The 23103-nt window shown below is 55.8% G+C and overlaps 1 protein-coding gene across 8 annotated transcripts in view; it reads left to right on the top strand.

Moving 5' to 3' along the window:
- The window catches only part of FGF8 (fibroblast growth factor 8), a 47283-nt gene extending 26835 nt beyond the window's left edge, over nt 1-20448 (top strand). For 4 of the 8 annotated variants that reach the window (XM_039546262.1, XM_039546259.1, XM_039546260.1 and 1 more), the window contains 6 exons: nt 194-277; nt 5613-5700; nt 5859-5895; nt 8081-8261; nt 13779-13885; nt 18923-20448. In XM_039546262.1, coding sequence (XP_039402196.1) covers nt 5669-5700; nt 5859-5895; nt 8081-8261; nt 13779-13885; nt 18923-19210 — 645 coding nt within the window. In that variant the 5' untranslated portion in view covers nt 194-277; nt 5613-5668 and the 3' untranslated portion in view covers nt 19211-20448. Of the gene's footprint in view, nt 1-193; nt 278-481; nt 502-5387; nt 5701-5858; nt 5896-8080; nt 8262-13778; nt 13886-18922 lie in introns of those variants that run through there. The other 4 variants (XM_039546264.1, XM_039546265.1, XM_039546263.1 and 1 more) reach the window with 4 other exon arrangements.
- Nucleotides 20449-23103: the final 2655 nt, after the last annotated feature.

Genomic DNA, 23103 nt, shown 5'->3' on the forward strand with positions numbered 1-23103 from the left:
CTTGGCTGGTTTAACACGAACTCCAGCATCCTCTGGCCAGTGACGAGCGTTTGCAGTAGATGAGTTGGAAGTAGTACAACATAAAGCAGTTAGAAGCAGCGTATCAGTGCAGGCTGGACTGTCCGATTAATCCACCCATCTCTCCAATCTTTTCACGTGACGTTACTGTTCCGGTGCCTTGCTGCTTCCACAGGTCTGTTCTATCCCACCGCTAGCGCCACTGTATCCGAGCGCCTTCCCGTCGTGCATGAGGCACCCTGACTGACATCTGTCTCGCGTGAGTCATTCTCGCCCCAGGGGGCGAGCTGGGTGTGTGGTGGAGTGTTTTGGTTTGGGTGATTTGAGATTTTTTTTTTTGAAATGCCCATCCTGCTCTGCGTTAGGTCGGGTTTAACCTATCCCTCGTCTACTGGAAACTGAAAGGTAGGCAGGTCAGAGGTCATTATAAGAAAAAGTGCCCAGCGCTGCCCTTTGCCAGTCAGCACCAGGCTGTATTTGAAGGTGAGTCATCACAGACACACACACACACACACACACACACACACACACACACACACACACACACACACACACACGCACACTCTCTCTCTCTCTCTCTGCATGCTCTGGCAGTTTGTGGCGCTGCTGCACTGGCCTTATCAGCAGGCAGCAGGGATAGAATTACCCCAGAGCACAAGGTGTGCCGCTCTCTGAATTCTCCCAGCGCTGGGATCCCTCTCGACCCCCCTCTCTGTTTGTTGTGTTTGGGCTTGAGATAGCAGCAGAGGGTAAATAACATGTCGGGGAGGTGGCCGGGGGTCTCCAGGGGCTTCATTTGCTGCTGCTGGCCCCCAATCCCAAGACTGGCACTGCTTGTCCGGGGTTCGGGGTTGTTGGGCATCGGTGCCGCGTGTGTGTATTTGTGTGTGTTGGGGGATCATGACAAAGAATGTTCCATTAGGCGTGAAGGCCACGGGGCCTGCAGCTTATTTATTTGTTGACAGTTTTCTGCCCCCAAAACTCTTGTTCTCCACTGTAATCCTTTTAATGTCTCACACTTCGACCGGCAGCCTCCCACCATCTGCCCCAATCCACAAAGACACAGCACACCCAGCTCTGGCGGCCCTGTCTGCAGGCTGGACCCTTCTAACAATTGCTAGGGGAATGGACCAAACACTGTCACTGGCACAGGCGCGTTGCAGGTGCTGGGCTGCTGCTGCAGAACAGCGTAACTACAAGCCCTGCAGGCCGCAGGTTGATGGGGATGATACAGATCTGTGTGTCTGTGTGAGCATTTGGAGACACACTCAGTGTATGTATCTCTGGCCAAGCTGATAGGCCATCCCTGAGGAAACCAGCCCTCTTCAGGAAAGCACTTAAGCAGGTACTTAACTTTAAGCAGGTACTTTAAGTGCTTTGCTGGACAAGAGCCTTGGTTGGTAGCACTGCTGAACGGGGAAGGCATTTGCAGCCAGGCTAGGATTTGAGGGTAAGGGGTGAGGACAGGGTCGGGGTTACCTCTAGACTTTCAGCCCCTGCTCCCCAAAAGGCTTTCTTGGGTTTCGGAGAGGAAAGTTTCTGCTTCGGGAAGCTCAAAGCACAAAGAGAACCTGGCCCCCATCCCATGGACGAGAAGGGGGTGAGGCTCTGAGGGGCCCCGTGTGATGGGCACAGGGGCACGTCGGTAATGCCCTGGGTATCTGGCCCTTTCTCTCTGTGTTAGAAATGAATGTTTGCTTCCTTCTGCCACACTTTGCTCTTCCAGGCTGTGGGGGTTGTTGCATTGCTTTCCTTCTCTTTGCCCCCGCGTCTTCACCCCCCTCCCATCGCCTCAGTCCTGACACATGGACCTGGATCAGAGCCCAACTCAGCCCAGATCTCCTTGGGCAGCGCCACTGCGGCCATGGGGGTCCACAGGTGGCACTGTGTGCAGCATATATGCAGCCCTTAGCCTTCCTTGATAACAGCAGCCCCCAGCTGGCTGCTCCTTTTGTTTCTGTCCAGGATTTCCCCCCATCTAGCTTGGAGTTTATTTTTTCAAAGGCCTTTTTTTTAAACGGATCTTGGCATTTCTCTGCTGCGGTGTGTAGGTCGGTACTGTACCCCCTGCTGGAGTGTGTAACTCTGTGCTTTCCCCTGTAGGGTCCTGTACCCCCACTGCAGTGTGTGGGTCTGTGCTTTCCCCTGTAGGGTCCTGTACCCCCACTGCAGTGTGTGGGTCTGTGCTTTCCCCTGTAGGGTTCTGTACCCCCCACTGCAGTGTGTGGGTCTGTGCTTTCCCCTGTAGGGTTCTGTACCCCCCACTGCAGTGTGTGGGTCTGTGCTTTCCCCTGTAGGGTTCTGTACCCCCCACTGCAGTGTGTGGGTCTGTGCTTTCCCCTGTAGGGCTCTGTACCCCCCACTGCAGTGAGTGGGTCTGTGCTTTCCCCTGTAGGGCTCTGTACCCCCCACTGCAGTGTGTGGGTCTGTGCTTTCCCCTGTAGGGCTCTGTACCCCCCACTGCAGTGAGTGGGTCTGTGCTTTCCCCTGTAGGGTCCTGTACCCCCCACTGCAGTGAGTGGGTCTGTGCTTTCCCCTGTAGGGTTCTGTACCCCACTGCAGTGTGTGGGTCTGTGCTTTCCCCTGTAGGGCTCTGTACCCCCCACTGCAGTGAGTGGGTCTGTGCTTTCCCCTGTAGGGTCCTGTACCCCCACTGCAGTGTGTGGGTCTGTGCTTTCCCCTGTAGGGTCCTGTACCCCCCACTGCAGTGAGTGGGTCTGTGCTTTCCCCTGTAGGGCTCTGTACCCCCCACTGCAGTGTGTGGGTCTGTGCTTTCCCCTGTAGGGTTCTGTACCCCCACTGCAGTGTGTGGGTCTGTGCTTTCCCTGTAGGGTTCTGTACCCCCCCCTGCAGTGTGTGGGTCTGTGCTTTCCCCTGTAGGGCTCTGTACCCCCCACTGCAGTGTGTGGGTCTGTGCTTTCCCCTGTAGGGTTCTGTACCCCCACTGCAGTGTGTGGGTCTGTGCTTTCCCCTGTAGGGTTCTGTACCCCCCACTGCAGTGTGTGGGTCTGTGCTTTCCCCTATAGGGTCCTGTACCCCCCACTGCAGTGTGTGGGTCTGTGCTTTCCCCTGTAGGGTTCTGTACCCCCCACTGCAGTGTGTGGGTCTGTGCTTTCCCCTGTAGGGCTCTGTACCCCCCACTGCAGTGAGTGGGTCTGTGCTTTCCCCTGTAGGGCTCTGTACCCCCCACTGCAGTGTGTGGGTCTGTGCTTTCCTGTAGGGCTCTGTACCCCACTGCAGTGTGTGGGTCTGTGCTTTCCCCTGTAGGGTCCTGTACCCCCACTGCAGTGAGTGGGTCTGTGCTTTCCCCTGTAGGGTTCTGTACCCCCACTGCAGTGTGTGGGTCTGTGCTTTCCCCTGTAGGGCTCTGGACCCCCCACTGCAGTGCGTGGGTCTGTGCTTTCCCCTGTAGGGTCCTGTACCCCCACTGCAGTGTGTGGGTCTGTGCTTTCCCCTGTAGGGTCCTGTACCCCCCACTGCAGTGAGTGGGTCTGTGCTTTCCCTGTAGGGCTCTGTACCCCACTGCAGTGTGTGGGTCTGTGCTTTCCTGTAGGGTTCTGTACCCCACTGCAGTGTGTGGGTCTGTGCTTTCCCCTGTAGGGCTCTGTACCCCCCACTGCAGTGTGTGGGTCTGTGCTTTCCCCTGTAGGGCTCTGTACCCCCCACTGCAGTGAGTGGGTCTGTGCTTTCCCCTGTAGGGTTCTGTACCCCACTGCAGTGTGTGGGTCTGTGCTTTCCCCTGTAGGGTCCTGTACCCCCCACTGCAGTGGGGGGGGCTGTGCTTTCCTATAGGGTCCTGTACCCCCCACTGCAGTGTGTGGGTCTGTGCTTTCCCCTGTAGGGTTCTGTACCCCCCACTGCAGTGAGTGGGTCTGTGCTTTCCCCTGTAGGGCTCTGTACCCCCCACTGCAGTGTGTGGGTCTGTGCTTTCCCCTGTAGGGCTCTGTACCCCCCACTGCAGTGTGTGGGTCTGTGCTTTCCCCTGTAGGGCTCTGTACCCCCACTGCAGTGTGTGGGTCTGTGCTTTCCCCTGTAGGGCTCTGTACCCCCCACTGCAGTGTGTGGGTCTGTGCTTTCCCCTGTAGGGCTCTGTACCCCCCACTGCAGTGTGTGGGTCTGTGCTTTCCCCTGTAGGGCTCTGTACCCCCACTGCAGTGAGTGGGTCTGTGCTTTCCCCTGTAGGGTTCTGTACCCCCACTGCAGTGTGTGGGTCTGTGCTTTCCCCTGTAGGGTTCTGTACCCCCCACTGCAGTGTGTGGGTCTGTGCTTTCCCCTGTAGGGTCCTGTACCCCCACTGCAGTGTGTGGGTCTGTGCTTTCCCCTGTAGGGCTCTGTACCCCCCACTGCAGTGTGTGGGTCTGTGCTTTCCCCTGTAGGGCTCTGTACCCCACTGCAGTGAGTGGGTCTGTACTGCACCCACTGATGACTTGTGTTGGCTCAGCCACAATACCGCCCATCCCGTCCCTCTCCCCAGCACACCTCTGCTCCTTGACACACACGTGTGCATGCTCACACCCCTGCACCCCCCCCCTCCCAGCTTGCTGTGGCTCTAACCCACAAGCCCATTTTCCCAGCACCCTCCTGTACCCTCCAGCCCCCCGCCCTCTCCCGCGCCCCCTCCCTTTAAGCTGGCAGCCGGCAGGTTCCCGGGTGCCCTGCGCTGCACGGGCCGGGAGGCGAGGGGCTGGTTCTCCGGCCCCAGGGAAGGGGGCTGACACAGGAGAGCTGCAGCCGAGAGGAGGGACCAGCTTCACTCCCACACTTTGCGCCGGGAGAGGAGCGAGCCACACGCCACCGTCCGTCCCCACACGGGGCCATCGCCCGGGGAGCCTCCGCCACCAGCCTGCCCCCCACGCCGCCCCGCGAGCCCGCAGGACTCCCCCAGCCCACGCAGCGCCCAGCGCAGCCTGAGCCGCCTTCCCCTGCGCTCCCGGGGCCGTGCGCTCGGACCCCGCCGGGGGCTCCCCTCTGCCAGCCTGCGCCCCTCGCCAGCCTGCGCCCCTCGCCTGGCCTGTGTAAAGGCGGGTCTCGCTTCGCCTGCCCCCCACCCAAAGCCGCCTCTGTCGCGGGGGGCAGCAGAGCGGAGCCCCGCGGAAAGGCCGGGGAGCCTCCCACCAGCCGGCGGAGAGCGGGTCCGCCTGGGCGCACGGACAGGGCACGCCCCGGGACCAGCCCCGCCGCAGCGCCGGGCGCTTTCAAGGATTTCTCAGGATCCAGCCATAAGAAGGGGGGAGCCCCCTCGATTCACCCTCCACCTGCACCCCAACGTCCCCGCTCCTCGCTGGGGCGCACCGCGGGCTCCCCATTCGCTGCTCAGACCCTGCGATCCCGGAGCTGCCCCCGGGGGCACTGGAAGATTTCGGGCCCCCCACCTTTCTAGTCCCCCCTGCGATCGGACCTGCAGGGGGATGGGCGGGCGAGCCAGCCGGGGACCCCCGCACTGAGTAGCTGCCTCTGCCTTCTCTGCTTGCGGCCAGCTGGTTGGGGGGGACGCGCCCCTCGGCCCCTCTGAATCTTTAATATATTTTTTGCAACAACATCAAGGAAAGGACCGTGCTGGAAAAGCCCTTTAAGCCTCCCCTTCTCCCCCCCAGCACCAGCCGCCCACCTCTGACAAAGTTACAGCTCTGTCTAACCGCTCAGTCCCAGGATGGAGCCCTCCTCCTCAGTATTTAGCTATTTGTAAGTAATCTCGGCTGGATTTGTCTGCTTTCCCTCCCCCAGCCCCGCTGCAAACCCCCTCCCTTTATTTTCCACATTTATTTCGGCTCCATTTCAAAGCAATCACTTCACACCTCTTTTTTTTTCCCCTTCCCTTTTCTTTCCCCCCCTCATTCTAGGTTATTGCACTTGTTTGTTCTCTCCTTACAAGCTCAGGTAAGTATCTGCTGTTATTCTTCCTTTGTTTGAAAAACTATCTTGTCCTTTAATTGTTCCGGAGCCAAATCTGCTTTTGAACAAAAATATAATAATAATCGAAGGGGAGTTTTCGGAAGAAAGGGGAAACCGGTGGTAACTCTTGACCCATCAGGCATGAGGCAGAAAGGAGAGTTATTTTACACCAGGATCCAGGGGAAATAATCCATCTGTAGTAGGTTCAAGGAGAAGAGGTTATTGCAGGCTGCAGATTTAAGAAACGAAAGGAGAAGAGCCAAAATACAAAGCAGGAAATATAGGCTGATTGCTGAAATGAGAGAGCAAGGCTTGTAAGTGGCGCGGTTCTTTTAATTGCAAGTAGCATTGTGGGTTTTTCACTATTGGGTCTTTTTTTATACACACGCCTTCACTTTAAAAAAATAAATAAATCTGATTTGGCCCAGCCCATAATGTCAGTCTTTAGCAGCATCACTCTTTTTGATTGCTAAAGCTTCGAATCATGTTGTGACTATGTTCAACAGCCCATCCTCAGCACAGCTAGATGCTGTGCAAAACCCACCTTGGGGAATTGCTGTCCCTTGGATTTCAAACCCAGCATGGGAACAATCAAGAGATTACAGGTGGGAGGTTTTGTTTAAAAAGGACGTTGATCTACAATTTTGGAAGCTTGGAAAAATAACGATTCCGGCATGAAGGGGGTGGAAAGCAAAGGGAAAGGAGCCAACCCAGCGAGAAGGAGTTGTGTTAAAACATAGTTGCAATATTTTGGAGTATCAGATGGAGCCCAAATAGCCGTATGGCAGGCAATCCTCTTCTCCACATGGTACCCTCATCAGAGTTGGCAAGAGAACCCAGAGATATTACCCCAAAAACATCCACAGGAAATACACAGACAAAGAGAGAGAGAGAGATTAAATTGTCAGGGGGAGATATCTATATAAACTCAGCTTTGGGGAAGCAGGGAGGAATCCTTCATGTTTGACATGGAGGTGGGGCGGGGGGCTCGGGCGATGCTGAAAAGAGCGATCTCCTCAACATTTGCTCAGAATACGTCTTTATAAATGTCAGGGGCAAGCGAAACCTTCCAGACTTAAAAGAGGGATTTGAGCCCAGGGCCAGGGAATTCCGAGCAGACTTGACTGGCAGAGGAAAAGCAGATTTGGTGCTCCCCAGATCGTTCCCTGGGAACAAAAGCCCACCAGTGGCACAGTTGGTTCTGTAGAGAACTGGGTCAGTGAATGATCTGGTGCTAAGGGGTTTCTGTTTAATCGGAATGTTTGCAAGGGAGGGTGGCTGCTGGTGGGAAACCCCTCGCTGGGCTCGGTGTAAATGGAGCCGTTCATAACTATGGGAGGGAAAAACAATTGCAAACTGCCGTGGCTGCTACACAGGGCTGAGTCCAGTTGGGGGTTCGTTTGTGGCTGTGTTTGCCTTCTGTGCCATCGGTTATTTTGGTCTCAGGCACGGTTCCCTTGGCTCTGCCTCGATCGATGGGTTTTCATTGAACAAGGACTCAAAAATCAGAAGGGTGTTGTTTGAAAGAGCAGAAAAATGAAGAGCAAAGGGCCAGAGAGAGAAGCAGTTGTTAAAAATGAATGGGAATGATATTGCCCATATATACATGCACACGGCGAGGTGACACCTTAGGACCGTGGTTACATAATGCGAGAACCAGTCTCTTCCCACAGAAATGTATGGACAATGTATAATGTAGTGGTACAGATCCTGCTGTCACTTTGGAGGTAAATCTGGAGTAACTCCCTTATAGTCAGTGGCTCGCCGGCAGGCAGTGTAAATGAGAGGAGTTTGCTCCTCAGTATGCACCAGCCTGGAGTCTGATCTGGCTTGTACCCTTATAAATCCAAAGTAACTCCTCTGAAGTCAATGGAATGACACTGGTTCTAAACCAGAGATAACTAAGGTCAGAATCCGCCCTGGGTGTAATCACCTGCGCAGCCCTGGAGTCAGTGATTTCCTTCTCGCCACTGATTGATGTTTGTGCGGGACTTTACATTTGGAAAGCACTGTATGAGTGTTACAACCCGTAGCGATCCTGGCTTGGCACCATATAAACTAGCTGCCTCGTAACCCCCCGCTGGAGGCCAGCGACCGTCACACAGCCCATTAGCCCCTCGGAGGAGCAGAGATTATAATGGTGTGTTGTATATTTTTTAATTTCCTAAAGGTAACTGTTCAGTCCCCACCTAATTTTACACAGCATGTGAGGGAGCAGAGCCTGGTGACGGATCAGCTCAGCCGACGGCTCGTCCGCACCTACCAGCTGTACAGCCGGACCAGCGGAAAGCATGTGCAAGTCCTGGACAACAAGAAAATCAATGCCATGGCCGAGGACGGGGATGCTCATGGTAAGGGCACATGACGGGGCGCACACAGGGGCGGGGGAACAGACGGTGATGGGGGAGTGTTACCGGTGCAGCGTAGTAACTGATGGTTCCCGTCCTGTTCGTTCGCCAGGAATCATTGAAATCGTTTGGGTTGTGGGGTCCTGCAAAGGGAGAACATGGGGATCAATGCTTATAATAAGACTTAGCTCTGACGTGATCCAATTGTCAGGGTGTGTTCCAAGCGGCACCGTATCTAAGGAGGGAATAGGCGCTTTGGGGGGGGTTTACACCTGATCCTGGGTGCGTTGAGGGTCTGCCGTCTGATAGCTGCTGCAGCCAGTGGCAGGCTGGGCTCCAGGATGGAGATGGCTGCAAATATTCCCTTCAAAGAAACATAAATGAGTTACTGATTTGTTGGAAGGGGGGCCAAATTAGACCTAACCCCAGAATGGGAGTGGTATTTCCCTTAAATATACTCTGTGCCCCAGACTTCCACCCCCCCACCCCCCGGGCTAGCCCGGAGCTAAGGTGCAGGGAGGGAGGGAGGGGGAAGGAGGTGAAGAGGACTGCAGTGTAGCTCCAGCGACAAAAGTGGGGAGACTGGAATTGGAGATCAGTCTAGGGACAGATTCCCTCGGCCACTTGCATGGGTGTTCCAGATGGGGCCTTCGACAGGGCACCCATGGAAAGACCCCAGTCCCTGCAGCTTTCACTCTCAAAGGGAAAAGAGCGTGACAGAGCAGCTCCAAGACGTGTGAAAGTTTAAATACTTTGATCATGTGTGTTAATTACACAATCAAATGGTCAAACACATACAGGAGGTCAGGGGTCTTAGCAAAGCTGTGGATGCTCTAAATTGTTGCGGGCCTTTGGCCGTCTCTGCGTCCATGTGGAACGCAGCTAGGAGGGTACAGGATGGCTCCCACTCCTGGCCAATTCAGTGGCAGGAGACGCTCATGTCTGTTGTATGTGTATGTATTTATATGTGCTACGCATTCGAATCATTACTGTTTTTCTTTGGTATTAGCGGCAATTTCCCCTTCTTGCTCAGAGAGATTAGCGGAAAATATATATATTTTGGTTTGGCTGAAAATTTTATGATGAACTTTAATAGTAAGAGCTAAGTGTGGATTCCACATCTTGCTCTATATTAACCTTTCAAATGAAATATCCCTGGCATAAAGCAGCTCCAGGTTTGAAAGGGTATTAGATTATTTCCCAGGAAATGAAAAAAATCTCTTCTTGTTTTATATATCTATATCTATATGTATTTTAAAAAAGAAGAGCAGCTATTGCAAATTTAAATAATGACAAAGTTAAACAAAGCCAGCAAGAGGGAGGGCTAGTGGCAGCATGAAAAACTCTATTAAAAAGTAATAAAAAAGGTTAAGCATTTGAAGAGCTAAGAAAAAAAATGAAGAATGATCTAAAACAGAAAAAGTACAAGCAGTTTTTCAGATGTAAAGTTTTAAAAGAGTTGCAAGTCTGTAAATGTTAAAATAGAGGTTCGGGATTGTTCTATATGAATCTCTAGAGAGACCCCCATGTCTGGAAGAGCTATTAAAACTCTTCTGACTTTCACCTTTTTTAACATTTCCTGAATACTTTCTCCTCTTCGCAGTCCAGTTAGGGGATCAAGTGTGTCTCGCTGCATTTTTTCAGCATTTACGTAGCCACTTTCCCTTCAAAGTTTTAGCATGAAACATAATTTTACTGGGATAAATCTGTCACTTAAGTGAAAGAATAGAGTTGAATATGTTAAGCTTTTTTTAAAAAAAAATATCAACCCCAACAACTGTTATTTAAAAATCCCCTTTAACAAAAATTAAAAAATAAAAGCATTTGGATTATATTTTTCGGATGGGAATAAAAGGGTTGATTTATTTCCGCAACTGACCGCTTTCCCCGCTGTGACGTTTTTACTGCTGACTTAATGTCGTGCACTGTTCTCGGTTATTTGTCTTAATTGTCAATATTTGACCGACTTTTTAATTATGGGAAAAGTGGGCTGGATGATAAAGCCCTCCTCATTCTTCCTGAGTTGTGTCTTTGACAAAAAACACCCCTGAGCGGCTTTAATCTGGATTACAATGTCCGCAGGCCAAGTGACTCGGAAAGGGTGCTGGATCCCCCAGAAATGATCCCAAAGTGCTCTGATTTCTGTATGATTTAAGCCAGGATGCCCCCTTTGGGGCTGGGGGATTTGGTTCTGGAAGGGCGCGGGTTGCCCGAATCCAGCGTACAGCCCTGGGATCTGCATGTCCCTGGGACAGGCTGGGATTTGTCTTTTCTTCTGCGCCCCCATTGTTTCTATCGAGCTGCTCTCTGGAGCCGAGTGCTTCCAGGACCCTCGGCGTGAGCAGCTGCCCAGCATCGGAGCGGCTCCCTGGCCAGGCTGGTGCGGGGAAGCAGAAGCGACCAACAGGGCTATAAATCAGGACAGGAGGCGGAGAGGAAAGAGATGTGCATCTTTAAAGCTGTGGGTTTGTGCCACTCTTCCTCAGGCTTCCCTGCCCCCCCCCCCCGATCTGTCAATCGATCAGCGAAGGGAAAGAAAATCAATGCTCTTTAAACCTTTTACTGCCTCGCCGATCAATTCCGCTCCCCTGGCCCCCTCCAGAGGCAGATCACTAAGGGGTCCCTGTCGCAGGGACTCTGTTCGGCTCAAGTTGTGCTTTTGGAGATGTTTGGATGGCGCTGATGTGTTCTGGGAGGTGCCGGGCCCAGGAGAGGAGGTGGAGGGGGTGTGACGGGGGCGAGGGGCAGAGGATAGGCATGTCCTTCTTTCCAGCTCATCAGTTCAAAGTTCAGCCTGCCCATGGGGGAGAGACCCAGTCCAAGCGGGCTTGGTACCAGTGGGCTTTGAATGCCAGATCCACAGCAGGGCGCCAGGCTCAGTCCGGACCGTGGGGGGGTGGGAGGCTGTGCTGGCATCAGGAGGCTGGGGGGCTCGGACAAGCATTCCTGCTCGTTCAGTGGACCTTGCTTCGCTGAAGCCTTCCCATCTGTCCAGCTGACCTGCAGGAACGGAGGAGTCGGCCCCCTGGCTGAGGCTTCCCTGCATGTCAAAACCCCTCTTTTAGGGGGGTCTGGCTCCCGGGGATGATTTTCAAAGGGCTTCCTTAACTGCAGCCGCAGGGTGAGCCGGCGTGCCGGGCCGCGGGGTGAGCCGGCGTGCCGGGCCGCGGGGTGAGCTGGTGTGCTAGGCTGGCAGCTCTGACTCTGACTTGTCCTGTTGTGACTCAATAGTGTACGATTCTGAGGGCAGGGCCTTTGCTTCAGTGATGTCAGGGGCAGTGGTGGCATTCTGCTAGTGCCAGGGACTCCAATCATGCCCTGTGCAAGGTGCTGTACAGATTAATCAGAAGAAAGGCACTCCCTGTCCCAGATTGGTCCCAGTCTGGCTGCTCTTTGAGCAATTCTTCCCTTTGGTTTTCAAAGGTAGTTTCGTATCCTCTCTAAAAAGCCCCAGCCCCTCGCATCAATCCAGCGCCCGCATCCCCAAGGATCCCAAAGCATTCCCAGAACCGTTCCAAACCAGAGATCTGATCGCTTCGTTCCCCTGAAGTGCAGCTGCCTCTGGGGCAGAATGCAGGAGCTGTTGGACTGCAAGCAACACGAGGCCAAAACAAAAGGGAGAGCAGTGCTTGCCATGGGAGGAGTCTGCAAAACGGCAGAGTCCTGTGGACTGGGAGAGAGGATCTGCCAGTGATTGGAGCCAGGGGCGGCTCTACCGTTTTGGCCGCCCCAATGACTTGGGCACGTCCAGCCTCCCGCGGCCCCCAGGCACCAGCTTGTTTGATTGGAGCCAGGGCGTTCCTGGATGCACCAATGACTTGGGCACGTCATTACGTCCCTCCCCGCGTTGTAAGATGGGGGCCATTGTCGCTGATTCAACTAATTGATCTAGCTCAATGCAGCAATGTTTGCAAGGTGCGTTGAGAGCCTCGGTTTGGAGGTCTGGCGGGAAATCCATTGCGCTGAGCTGACAATGACAGATCCCGGCGACTGGTCCGCATGTGCCGTGCAATCCACGCCTGCCCGTTGGCTTGTCATGGGCCTGCGTAGGGCACCCGATGCTCGGTGATCCCAGAGGCCCTTGGGGGCGCTCCAGTCCTCAAGGCCATGAAGAGCAAGGTTCAGCGACAGCCCTTGTGGGAAGCTCTGATCACCAGCTCCCCAGATTGCTACAGGCTCATGAGGGCCCGATCCTGCCAGCCTCAGCCATGGGCTGTGACTGGGGGTGGGGGGCTGCTCAGCTGATTCAGGAGAGTAGATCTGGTCCTGTTTCATGTCAGTTGCATCCTGTAGTTACAGGGCTTAACTCCTCCCATTCACCCCGGGGCAGCGTCATTGACCCTGAGAGGCTTATTCCCCGTTTGCAGGAGGGTGAGATCAGATCAGGCCAGTGGATATTTAAGAGCAGGTCCCTGCTGGGCTTTCCCATAGCTCCCTCTGCAAGAGGCTTTCTCTGCTGGCAGCATCAACCCGACTAACGTACTGGGGGGAGCTCCCTGCTCCGGGCGGCTGGGCTCCGGCCCTCGCGCTCCCGGGGAGGAGGCAGGGACGAGATGGTGACAGGTCTATTTATAGGCGCGCCATCGATCGGCGATTTGCATTGCTCCTTTGGCCGCCGATCGATGGCTCCATTAAAACACGGAGCCCGAATCAACACGCCCCCTCCACTCCCGCAAAGGTGAAACACATTAGCAGGGTGGCCGGGCCCGTCGGCGTCTCCCCTGCCAGCCACAAAGTCACCGCAGAGAGAGGCCCCCCTCTGCCTGCTTGGGCCTGGGGCGTTGAGCGACAGAGCGAGCGAGGGCCTGAACTGCAGGGGGGAGGAGATGCAAGGAGGGTCAGGCAGCTCCCCCTTTCCTTGGATTCAGTTCCCAGATCCGCCTCCCTGCCTGTCCCTTCAGTGCTGAGTTAGCGGCCAGGGTGACTTTGCTCGATCTCCATCGGTATGGATTGCAGCTCTCACCTAAAGTCTAGATCCCTGGGGTACTGACGCGGCCCCTGTGCTCTTAGGATCCAGCATCATGATCTTAGTGATGTTCCCAGCCTCCCTGTGAGGCAGGGAAGGGCCGTCATCCCCGTCTCACAGAGGGGAAGCCCAGGCACGGAGCCACTAAGCGATTGGACCGTGGTCACCTAGGGAATCTGTGGTCTCCTTAGTCCCAGGCAGGGCCCTTCCTGTGAGATTGGCAGTGGGGCACCTCTCTGCCCAATACGCGCCCTTCACCCTAGCCTGGCCCAGCAAGAGGAGCGTTCTGGGGCTTGTGCAGCGTCCTCCGCAGCATCTAGTGGTGGCCAGAGGCGGGATGCCCGGCTAGCTGGGCCATTGCTCTGTGCTGGTTCCGGTGCAGCTGGATTGCGGATCTAGCCCGGGCGTAACAGGAAGCCGACTGTGGTCCTGATGTGCTCAGAGTCAGGCGCGGGTACCGGCAGGGTGGGGGGGCGTTCCCTCCAGGTGGGGAGCGGAGTGGGGGTGCCTGCTGGAGCCCGTCGCTATGACCTGGCCCCTCTCCTTCCCCCCAGCCAAGCTCATCGTGGAGACGGACACCTTCGGGAGCCGCGTGCGCATCAAAGGGGCCGAGACCGGGTTCTACATCTGCATGAACAAGAAGGGGAAGCTGATTGGCAAGGTAAGGGCAGGAGGCAGGGAAGAGGAGGACAGACAGAGGGAGGTGTCGAGGCGGGGAAGGGGGGAACGGGGCTGCGGGGGTCAAGGAGGCGATGGGGCTGGCAAGCTGGGCGGCACGGGGCGAATTCCACGACTCTCTCCTCACACACAGCCGGGCTGCTCTGCGGTTCTGGGACCAGCACCCGCAGCGTTCAGCTGCTTCGTGGGGCTGGCCCTTCCTGTACGCACCCACTGAACTCCCAACAGGGCGGCGGGAGGGTAAACTCCGCTCTCGGGCCAGGATCGGCTGGAAGATTTTGTTACTCCCCTTCCCTGGTGCTCGTCTGGGGGAGGCCGAGGGGGATCAGGCAGTGCACAGACCTGTGCTTCCTGCACTCTCGCCCCCAGGCCCCTCCATTGCCAGCTCAACCAGCGCCCCCGTTCTGCTGCTGCCCCCGCTTGCATGTATGTAGCTTGGCAGTTCTTTGGCTCTCATCCCTGTGGGCCCTTTATCTCTCTCCATAGCTCCACGCACGTTTATTTCACTGCTCTTCAGGCAGGCCCTGGTTTAAGAGCCTAGCTTGGACACAAGAAACCCGGCGGCTGGTGCAAATCGGTGGTGTGCCGTTGCAATCCGTAGGCTCTGATTTGCACCAGCCAGGGATCTGGCCGGTGAGGAATTCCTACGCCGGCTTCTGCTTGCAGAGCTCTGGGACGCGCAGGCTCTGTCCCCGGGGCAGCAGAGTCCGTTGTGCGCACGCAGGAATCTCAGCGCTGGGGAAACAGGGCCCGGTGGGAAGAAGTTCTTGTGGGAGGAGGTTCCGCTGGATCAAGAGCTGTTGGGGCAGTTCCTCCTCTCAGCCAGGAGGGGGTGGTGTCCTGTCATGTATTCCAGTCGCTGCCGTCGGCTAGCCAGGGAGCAGATCTCTGCGTGTGCCTGGCTTAGCTCGGCAGGCGCGCACCAGGTGTCTCGCACGCTCGCTCGCACGCTGACTCTGCCAGGGGCTTGGCTGGCCACAGGCTCATCAGCTGCATGCATGAATGGAGCACACACGTCAAACTGCACCTCCTGGCCCGCGTCTCCAGCCGTGTCCATCCTTCCCCAGAGCCTGGTCTGGAGCAGGAGCAAGGGTCAGTGCAACCTGCTGAAACCTGATTTCTCTCTCCACCTTGCAGTGATGCTGCCCTGTCCCCTTTCCCCTCCTGCCTGGCTCTGCTGCCGGACAGGAACTGCCTGCCCTGCCCACCTGCTTCTCTTCCCCGCCTCCCCCGGCCAGTTCTCTCCGGATGCTGCATGTGTGATCTGGCTGTGAGGGACTAGGAGCTCCCTGCGCTGTCTGGACCCTGCCATCTGCTTGGGGGCCTGATCTCACTGCTCACATGCAGCCGCCTTCAGTGTCCCAGCGCCTGGGCTCGGATCGGGGTGCGGGGCCCCAGCAAGGAGCCAAACCTCATCTCACACGGCTAGTGCTCCGGGTGCTCAAACAGTGCCCAGCCCCCCAGGGAGCCCAGGGACTGGCGTCACATGGAGCAGCCCGGGGAGACTAGTGGTCCCAGCATGGATGATCTGAGCGGCTTGGCTGCAAGGCATGCTGGGACCTGTGGTCTCTGCATACCGTGTGCACCCGTATTAAGGATCTGGGGGGCCCTGGGCACTGGTAAGGTCCTTGCAATCCGTGGGCTGGTGAGAACCCGAGGCGGAGGCTGAGGGCTGGAAAGGGGGGCTCCCCCTTGGGTTTGAGGACTCGCCCCGTTTCTGACACATGGCGTCATGTGCATATGGGATGCTGCCTGCCCCTTGCTACAAAGGCTCGGACTGGCCAACACTTGCTCAGGGCATTCGTCTCCCGAGCCAGACTCTTAGCGCTGGTGGCCAGTGTGGGAAATGACACTGCACCCTCCGAGAGCTCCTGTGCTGCCCATCCCCGCACTCTGGGCTTCCTGTCACAGCTTGTTGTGCAGCGTTGCTGTGTGCGGCTACCAGGCTCCGGGCTTCACCCCAGAGCCAGCTTCCCTTCTGCAGGCGGTGAAGTGACCCCCCCGGGTCCTCACGCACTGTCCATGAGCGTTAGTGGCTGCTCCAGAAACGCCAGGCGCTGCTGTTGCCAGGCCACATGCTGGCTCCTTACTCCCCCTTTGCTTGGGCCGTACTCCAGCAGGAAGGATTCAGCCAATTTCAATAAAACCGGTGGGTGAACCCCTCCCCCACTTTGGGGGCAAAACTCCCCCGGACTTCACTTGGGCCTGGATTTCACCCTCTTTCTCCCGCCTCTTTTGCTGCTTTCCAGCCTCAGATTTGCAGCCCTTTTAATCGGGGCTTCAGCATCAGAGCAGCTCCAGCGCGGGAGATCAGGACTGGTCGCTGGTTTACGACAGGGCTGCCCCAGATCACATTCAGTTTTGTGTCTCAGGAGCCCGTTTCATCCCAGCCAGGAGGGCTAGAGACGCCGGCTCATCTCGAGTGCTGCTGGGTTGAGGTTTTACACATCTATCAGTCCCAGTCTCTTTCTCTCCCCCTGCCTGCCCAGCTGGCCTGCGGTCACTAATTGGCGCGCAGGCTTGCAGCGCTGGTGAAGCACACCTCTCCAGCGCTGGCGCGCTGGCTGCGTGCGCGCCGCCAGTGTAGTCAAAGCCCAGCGCTGGGAGGCCGCTCCAGCGCGCTGTCCATTTCCCACAGAGGAGGTGGGGGGATGGACGCGCTGGGAGAGCTCTCTCCCAGCGCTGGCGCTTTGACTACACTTAGCGCTTCAAAGCGCTGCCGTGGCAGCGCTGCCACGTGTAGCCAAAGCCATATGGCTCTGTCTACACTACAAGCTTTCAGTGACAGCCGTGTTGCTAAAAGGCAGGCAGTGTAGCTGCTCTTTGTCAGCAAACACTTCCACCCCCAACAAGCAGCGTTCACACTGCCACTTGCTGCAGCAACACTTTTGTCTTTCAGGGTCGGGGGGTGGTTAGTACCTCTGAACAACAAACGTTTGGTCGCTCAGTTGCCAGTGTAGACATACCTAATGCTCACGCCAGGAGGGATATGGAAAATACCAAGGTCCCTTGTGATTGCACCAGTGCCTACAGAGCTCTGTCCAGGATCAGGACCCCACTGTGCTAGGAGCTGTACAGACAAGTGAGGGGCTGTTTGTGTGGGTATAACTGAGCATGTGTGTAAATGTTTGTACTATCAGGGCAGTTGGATCTAGGTCTGGATTGGTAGCCAAACTCCCCTCCAGGTTCGAGGGGTTCGTGTCCGGAGCTGGAGCCCAACCCCTAGTGCCCCACTGCAAGTCGGGGATTGGGATGCAGTGTCAGAGCTCTTTGGGTTCAGCCCTGTCTCCTTCCATGCTCCAGGAGATGCACACGATGGGGCTGGAGGGGCCTACCAGGACGTGTGTATATGGGTGTGTCACATGGGCGTGCGCTTTCCCAGGCACTGAGCACCCTGGGAGCTGCCGAGAGTTGCATTTCAGAGCGAGAGCGACTATTCCCTGCTCACGGGAAATGTGCTACCGTGCCCTGGCCTGCGGCCTCAGGCACTAGGTGTTCCAGCAGGGCCAGAGGAACTGCCCTAGCCTGGGGCTAGGGTTGTCCCATCTGCAGCGCAGCGTCCTGTCCTGTCCAGCACATTCCTCCCAAGCGGAAGTGAGACCTTCCTCCTAACCGTGACTGTGGCCACCGGGGGCCTGGGAAGTGCGCCGTGCGCTCCTCCTCCGCACGCGCCCACCCTTCTCGGCTGCAAATTAAGCAGTCATGTGATGCAATTTGAGCCAATCAAAGGAGAGGATAGAGGACTAACGCCCCAGTTAGAGCAGAGGTAGCCGAATCCGGACCGGACCGCGAGCCGAATCCGGACTGGACCGCGAGCCGAATCCGGACCGCCAGCTTTGGAACAGACCCCAAAATCTTTTACTTGTTATCATTATTATTTTTTTATTATTTTCTCTGGAGTCTGGACCTTGACTATAACTTGACTAAGAAATTTGGATCTTGACTAGGGTGACCAGGCAGCAAATGTGAAAAATTTGGGGGAGGGGTGGGGGGTAATAGGAGCTTATATAAGAAAAAGACCCCAAAATTGGGACTGTCCCTATAAAATCGGGACATCTGGTCACCCTAATCTTGACAAAACCCAGTTGACTGCCCCTGAGTTAGAGCATTAAAATAGAGACCTGAGCGATGGGGGGGGGGGGGTCTCCAAGGGGCCCGAGACGAGAGCAGAGCGCAGGCGCGGTGCTTGGCCAACACTGAACGGATCCTCAAGTGCTTGGAAATCTCCCGTGAGCAAGTTTCCCGCTGAGGTTTCTGGGGTTTCCTGGCAGGACTAGCCAGAGCGCAGAGTCTGTCCTGCTGTTTCCTCAGGGCGAGAGCGCCGTCTGGCAGGAGACAAGGAGACGGGACTCCCGGGTTCTAACTCCGTCTCTGCCACGGGTGGTGTGGGCAAGTCAGCTCATCTCTTTGTGCCTCAGGTTCTCACTTGGTGAGATGGGTAGAAAAATGCTTCTTTGCAACACCAGTTCCAAGGACATCAGTTCAGATTTGTGAAGCGCGTCGCCCGGGAACCTGAAATAAAGACGTCAGGGCGGCGTCCCTGCTATTGTTCGTTCTGCGTCCCAGAGCAGAGAGATGTAGGAACCAGGGAGGGAGGGAAAATGACGACGGTGGCAGAACTAGGACCCGGCCCGCAGTGTCCTGGGATGTCTCTGGCCTAGCCGGGAGCAGGAAGTACCAGCCAGCTCCTGCAAAGAGCGGATGGCCACGTCCTTTGGTTCTGCGGCAGCACAAACCGCAGTGCTGCCGAATCGTGGCTTAAAGCCACCTCCTGGGGCCGGGGGATCACGGGAGACTCCAGCTTTCATTTATAGTCTCTCCCTGGTGCTTGTGGAGACGAGACCAGTGTGAACGTGACCCCTTCAGGCTTCGGAGCAGACTCCCGCATTTATTGCTTCCAAAGCTCTTTTCTGAAGCCAGTCTCCTGATTCTGGGGGCCTGGTTCCTGCTTTGGGGGTGGCTGGGGCTGGCCACAGTGAAGTCCAACCATTGCTGACTGTATCTTTGTCCCCCCCCGCAGAGCAATGGCAAAGGCAAAGACTGCGTCTTCACGGAGATCGTCCTGGAGAACAACTACACGGCGCTGCAGAACGCCAAGTACGAGGGCTGGTACATGGCTTTCACCCGCAAGGGCCGGCCCCGCAAGGGCTCCAAGACGCGGCAGCACCAGCGCGAGGTGCACTTCATGAAGAGGCTTCCCAAGGGCCACCAGACCACCGAGCCCCACCGGCGCTTCGAGTTCCTCAACTACCCGTTCAACCGGAGAAGTAAAAGGACTCGAAACTCCAGCCCTCGGCCGGGCCCCTGACTTGCCCCGCCCCCTGCCTCCCAAGCCCCGCCCCCTTCTCTGCGTAGACATGTGCTGGACTGTGACTAGAGACTTTTTTTTATACGGTTATTAAAAAAGGGAAAAAAAGGAGGAAAAAAAACGCCCTGATCTAGTTGTTTATAATTTTGTTTTGGTTTGTTTTTTACAAAAAGAAAAGAAAGGAAGGAAAGAGGCTCTATTTTTGTATTCCAACTTTAAAAAGCAACGAAATGTTCAAAGACTCGGGAATGGGGAAGGCCCTTCACTTAGACGCGTTCTAGTCGGGTTGGGCTTGTGTTTTAGTTCTGTAGCTCTAGGGGAAAGGGGGCAAAAATCGTTTTCAAACAAACAAACAACAACAACAAACCCCCACCCCAGTCTGGGACCAAAGTGCTACTTAAACTAAAGCAACGGCTGCTTATTTGAAAAGAAAAAAAGATGGGAAATAGAAGAGGTGGGGGAGGGATTTGAAGACTAGGGACCAGGACTCCTGGGTTCTTTCCCCAGCTTTACTCTGACGCCTGTTGGGTTTCTGGTGGTAACTGGGTTGCCTACGGCTTTCCACTATCAAAGTATCTATTTCTTTAGCTGGACAATGGGTGGTTTGATACTGTTCTGATCCCACAACACTGCTTCTTTCCCAGCTCCCCGTCTTTCCACAGGAGGCTGGAGCGGATGGGGGGATAGAGATGCCCCCAGGCAAAATCCTGAATGGAGATGGCCCCTCTGTTAACCAAAGGAACCTGGGAATTTTCTCAAGCTGTGATGGAGGGCAGGGGGCAGTGACTGAACTAGAGAGGGTTGGATAACGGGGGTTTTGTCCCCATGAAGTATTGGGACTCTTCATTGAAAACTGAAAAAAAAATTGGCTAAAACACAAAAATTCCAAAAACCAAAAAATTTTCAGCAGTTTTTGTCTGAATTTTAAAAAAAATATTCCATTCTCAGGCCAAATTTTTCAGGTTCCAGTCCTCCAGCACACAGATGGAATTGGTTTGAGGAAAGCTGCCATTTTTAATGACAAATTTCATTGTGTCAAATGCCCAGTTTTCCTTTGGGGGAAAATATTGATGGAAAAATTTCCAGCCATCCTGGCTCTGAACCAAGCCCTAGGAGGACTCTGCAAAGATTGTGAATGGGGAGAAAAACCAGAGACGCTCTATCAAAGCCAGAACTCGGGTGGCTTCTCAGCCGATCTCTTTGATTGTTTGTTTTTATTTCCTTGAGGGTTTTTTTTGTTGTGTACAAATTTAATATGAAATGATTTGAAATATTTATTTAATATGTGCATTAAAATTTGTATTAGTACGAACGGGCTTGTCTGCTGTCCGGGCTCAAGGGTGGGGTAGGGGGAGGAAGGTTTTTAGAGAGGGACAGAGTGAGGCCTGGCAATGAAGAACCTGGTTGGAACTGGTAGGACCAGGAGGTTTTAGTGATTTGCAGCTGAGTTCAGCCTTTTAGGGCTGGAGTCCCAAGGGCTCAGCATACACGATCGGGAGCAGATTTTCCGAAGAGTTCAGCTCCCACTGAAGTCATAGATTTTAAGGCCAGAAGGAACCAGCCGATCATAATCTGACCTCCTGTATAGCACAGGCGTAGAATTTCATCCTGGCTAAAGCGTCTTCCAGAGAGGCAGCCAGTCTTGATTAGAAGGTTCAAGAGAGGGAGAACCCACCGCTTCCCTTGGCAGGTTGTTGCAGTGGTTAATCACCCTCCCTGTTCAGGATCTGCGCCTCGTTTCTAATGGCTTTAGCTTCCAGCCACTGATCCTTGTTGTGCTTGGCTCTGCTGGGTTAAAGAGCCCTTTAGCACCTGGTCTTTTCTCCCTGTGAAGATACTTTTCCACTGCGATCAAGTCACCTAAGGAAGCGAGCCCCGTATTGAGGTCAGCAAGGACTCGAGAGCTTGTGGGGAGAAAAGGGGCTTTTTTGCTTTCGGAGCAGGCTGAGTCCCGGCCGAGATCAGAGTTGGTCTGGGGCAGAGGAGGAGATTTGATCCGGTGGGAGGTGGTGCTGGCTGCCTGGCTATGGAGACCAACGAATTCAGGTATATACAGAATAGCTGCCGGCTTCCCACCCCACCTGGCTTTGGGGGGGGGGGGTGTGACTGCCTGTATGGGGGGGAGGGGGGTTCGGACTCAGTGGCCCACTTGATCTATGGTGTGTTTGCTGGGGGGGGGCAGAACGGGGGCTAGCTAAGGCAGTGAGGGCTTGTCGGCCGGGACCTGGGACGAGGCCCCCCCGCTCACTGAGGTTCTGGGCCAGGCTCTCCGCGGTAGAACCTGCTGGTTCCAATGGTGGTTTGGTGGGTGAAATCCATTCCTGCGGGGCAGGAGCCAGGCATCTCGCAGGGGGCAGGCCTGGCTTCCGGCCTGCTGGGCCTCAGGATGGGCAAAGCCCCCGAGCCACTAGACAAGGCGGCACTTTGCTCTCCAGACTCATGCCCGGCGGGTTTCTTCCCACCTTCTTAGTTTGACAGAGAGTTTAGAGGCGGGGCCAGTTCCCTGTGCAGGGTCGTGGGGTGAGCGCAGTCTGGCTGGACGACCCGGAGGCCTCCTCGTGGGGTCCCCTCAGCAGGGTGCTACACGGGCTGCTAATGATCCTCAGCCCCTGCCTGGGAAGGGCTCCGCGGGGCTGAGTCAGTGGCTGGCGTCCCCTGGCTCGTTTGTTCCTCGGCTGCAGTGGCCAGGGATGGGGGGGCTTGGGGGGCGCTGCTGGGTTGGAGCCATAGACTCCTAGACGCAAAGGCCAGATGGGAGCGACATGCATGGCTGGTCTGAGCGGCCACAGAGCCTCGCCCACCCGCCCCTGTGATCGGCCCAGCACCTTCACTGCACTGCTGACATCCTCACCTGGGTCACCCCGTAGCCTCACTGTTCCTGGCCCTGGGCGCCCGTTAGCCGCCCTGACTCCCGCCCGCAGCAAATACCCGCTGGGAAATGGGGAGCGGACGGAGACTGGGCTGCTCGGGTGTTTCTCTGGCTCTGATCTGGGAATCGCCGCCTGCTCTCCGGTAGCAGAGCCTGCCCCAGGCCAGGCCTCGCTTCGTAGTACTCAGCACTCGGCATCTGCCCCCCGCGGGCTGGCCCCTGGGTCGCCTCTGAGCCCAGCAAGGACCTTTCGGATCATCACAGCTGACCCCCTGCAGAGCACAGGCCTCTCCCTGCGGCCGGATTGTAAGGTCTGGTGGAGCTGGAGAGGCTGCGTTAAAAGACACCCGCGCCTGACGCCAGGCGATGGAGAACCCACCACAGCTCTAGGTAAGTTGTTCCCTTGGTTAATGAGCCCAACACCCCTCCCCCAGATTCTGCACTTACTTCCTGAGTAGTTTGAATGGATCCAGCTTCCACTTCCAGCCACTGAATGTTGTTCTGCCTTCCTTGGGTAAAGGAAGGAGCCCTCTACTACTGCCTGCCTGAATAAATTAACAAATGAATCCCCGTCCCTCCCCCTCCCATTGAGCCCATTTTGCAGACGGGAAAGCTGAGGCACAGAGCAGGGCGTCACTAGCCATGAAAACCCAGGCCCAGGTTGAAAAAGTCCAACCTACACTGAATAATAAGCAGCTCAGGGCCCTTCCTCATGCAATCTTCATTCACTGACTCCGGGGGCGTTAGCTGGGTGAGCCAGGCTCCTGAGATGAAGGCGCCGAAGGCTCACCCCTTCGGTGGACCCTGCAGGCCAACTTGGGTCCAAGCTGCCGTTGCCTTGTGGAGTCATTTGCACCGGTGCAAAGTGGGGGTGAGCTGGTAGCATTTTGTGCACGGGTGTGAAGCGCAGCGCGGGGGAGACGCCGGCTCCTGGTTACTACCCGCTGGTCTCTACACCCTCCGGTTTCAAAGGGAGGGATCGGGGGGAAAATCCTCCTGGCTGATCAAAGCAGAGCTGCACTGG

The sequence above is a fragment of the Mauremys reevesii genome, linkage group 7 (assembly GCF_016161935.1).
Source record: "Mauremys reevesii isolate NIE-2019 linkage group 7, ASM1616193v1, whole genome shotgun sequence".
In the NCBI taxonomy this organism is placed as follows: Eukaryota; Metazoa; Chordata; order Testudines; family Geoemydidae; genus Mauremys; species Mauremys reevesii.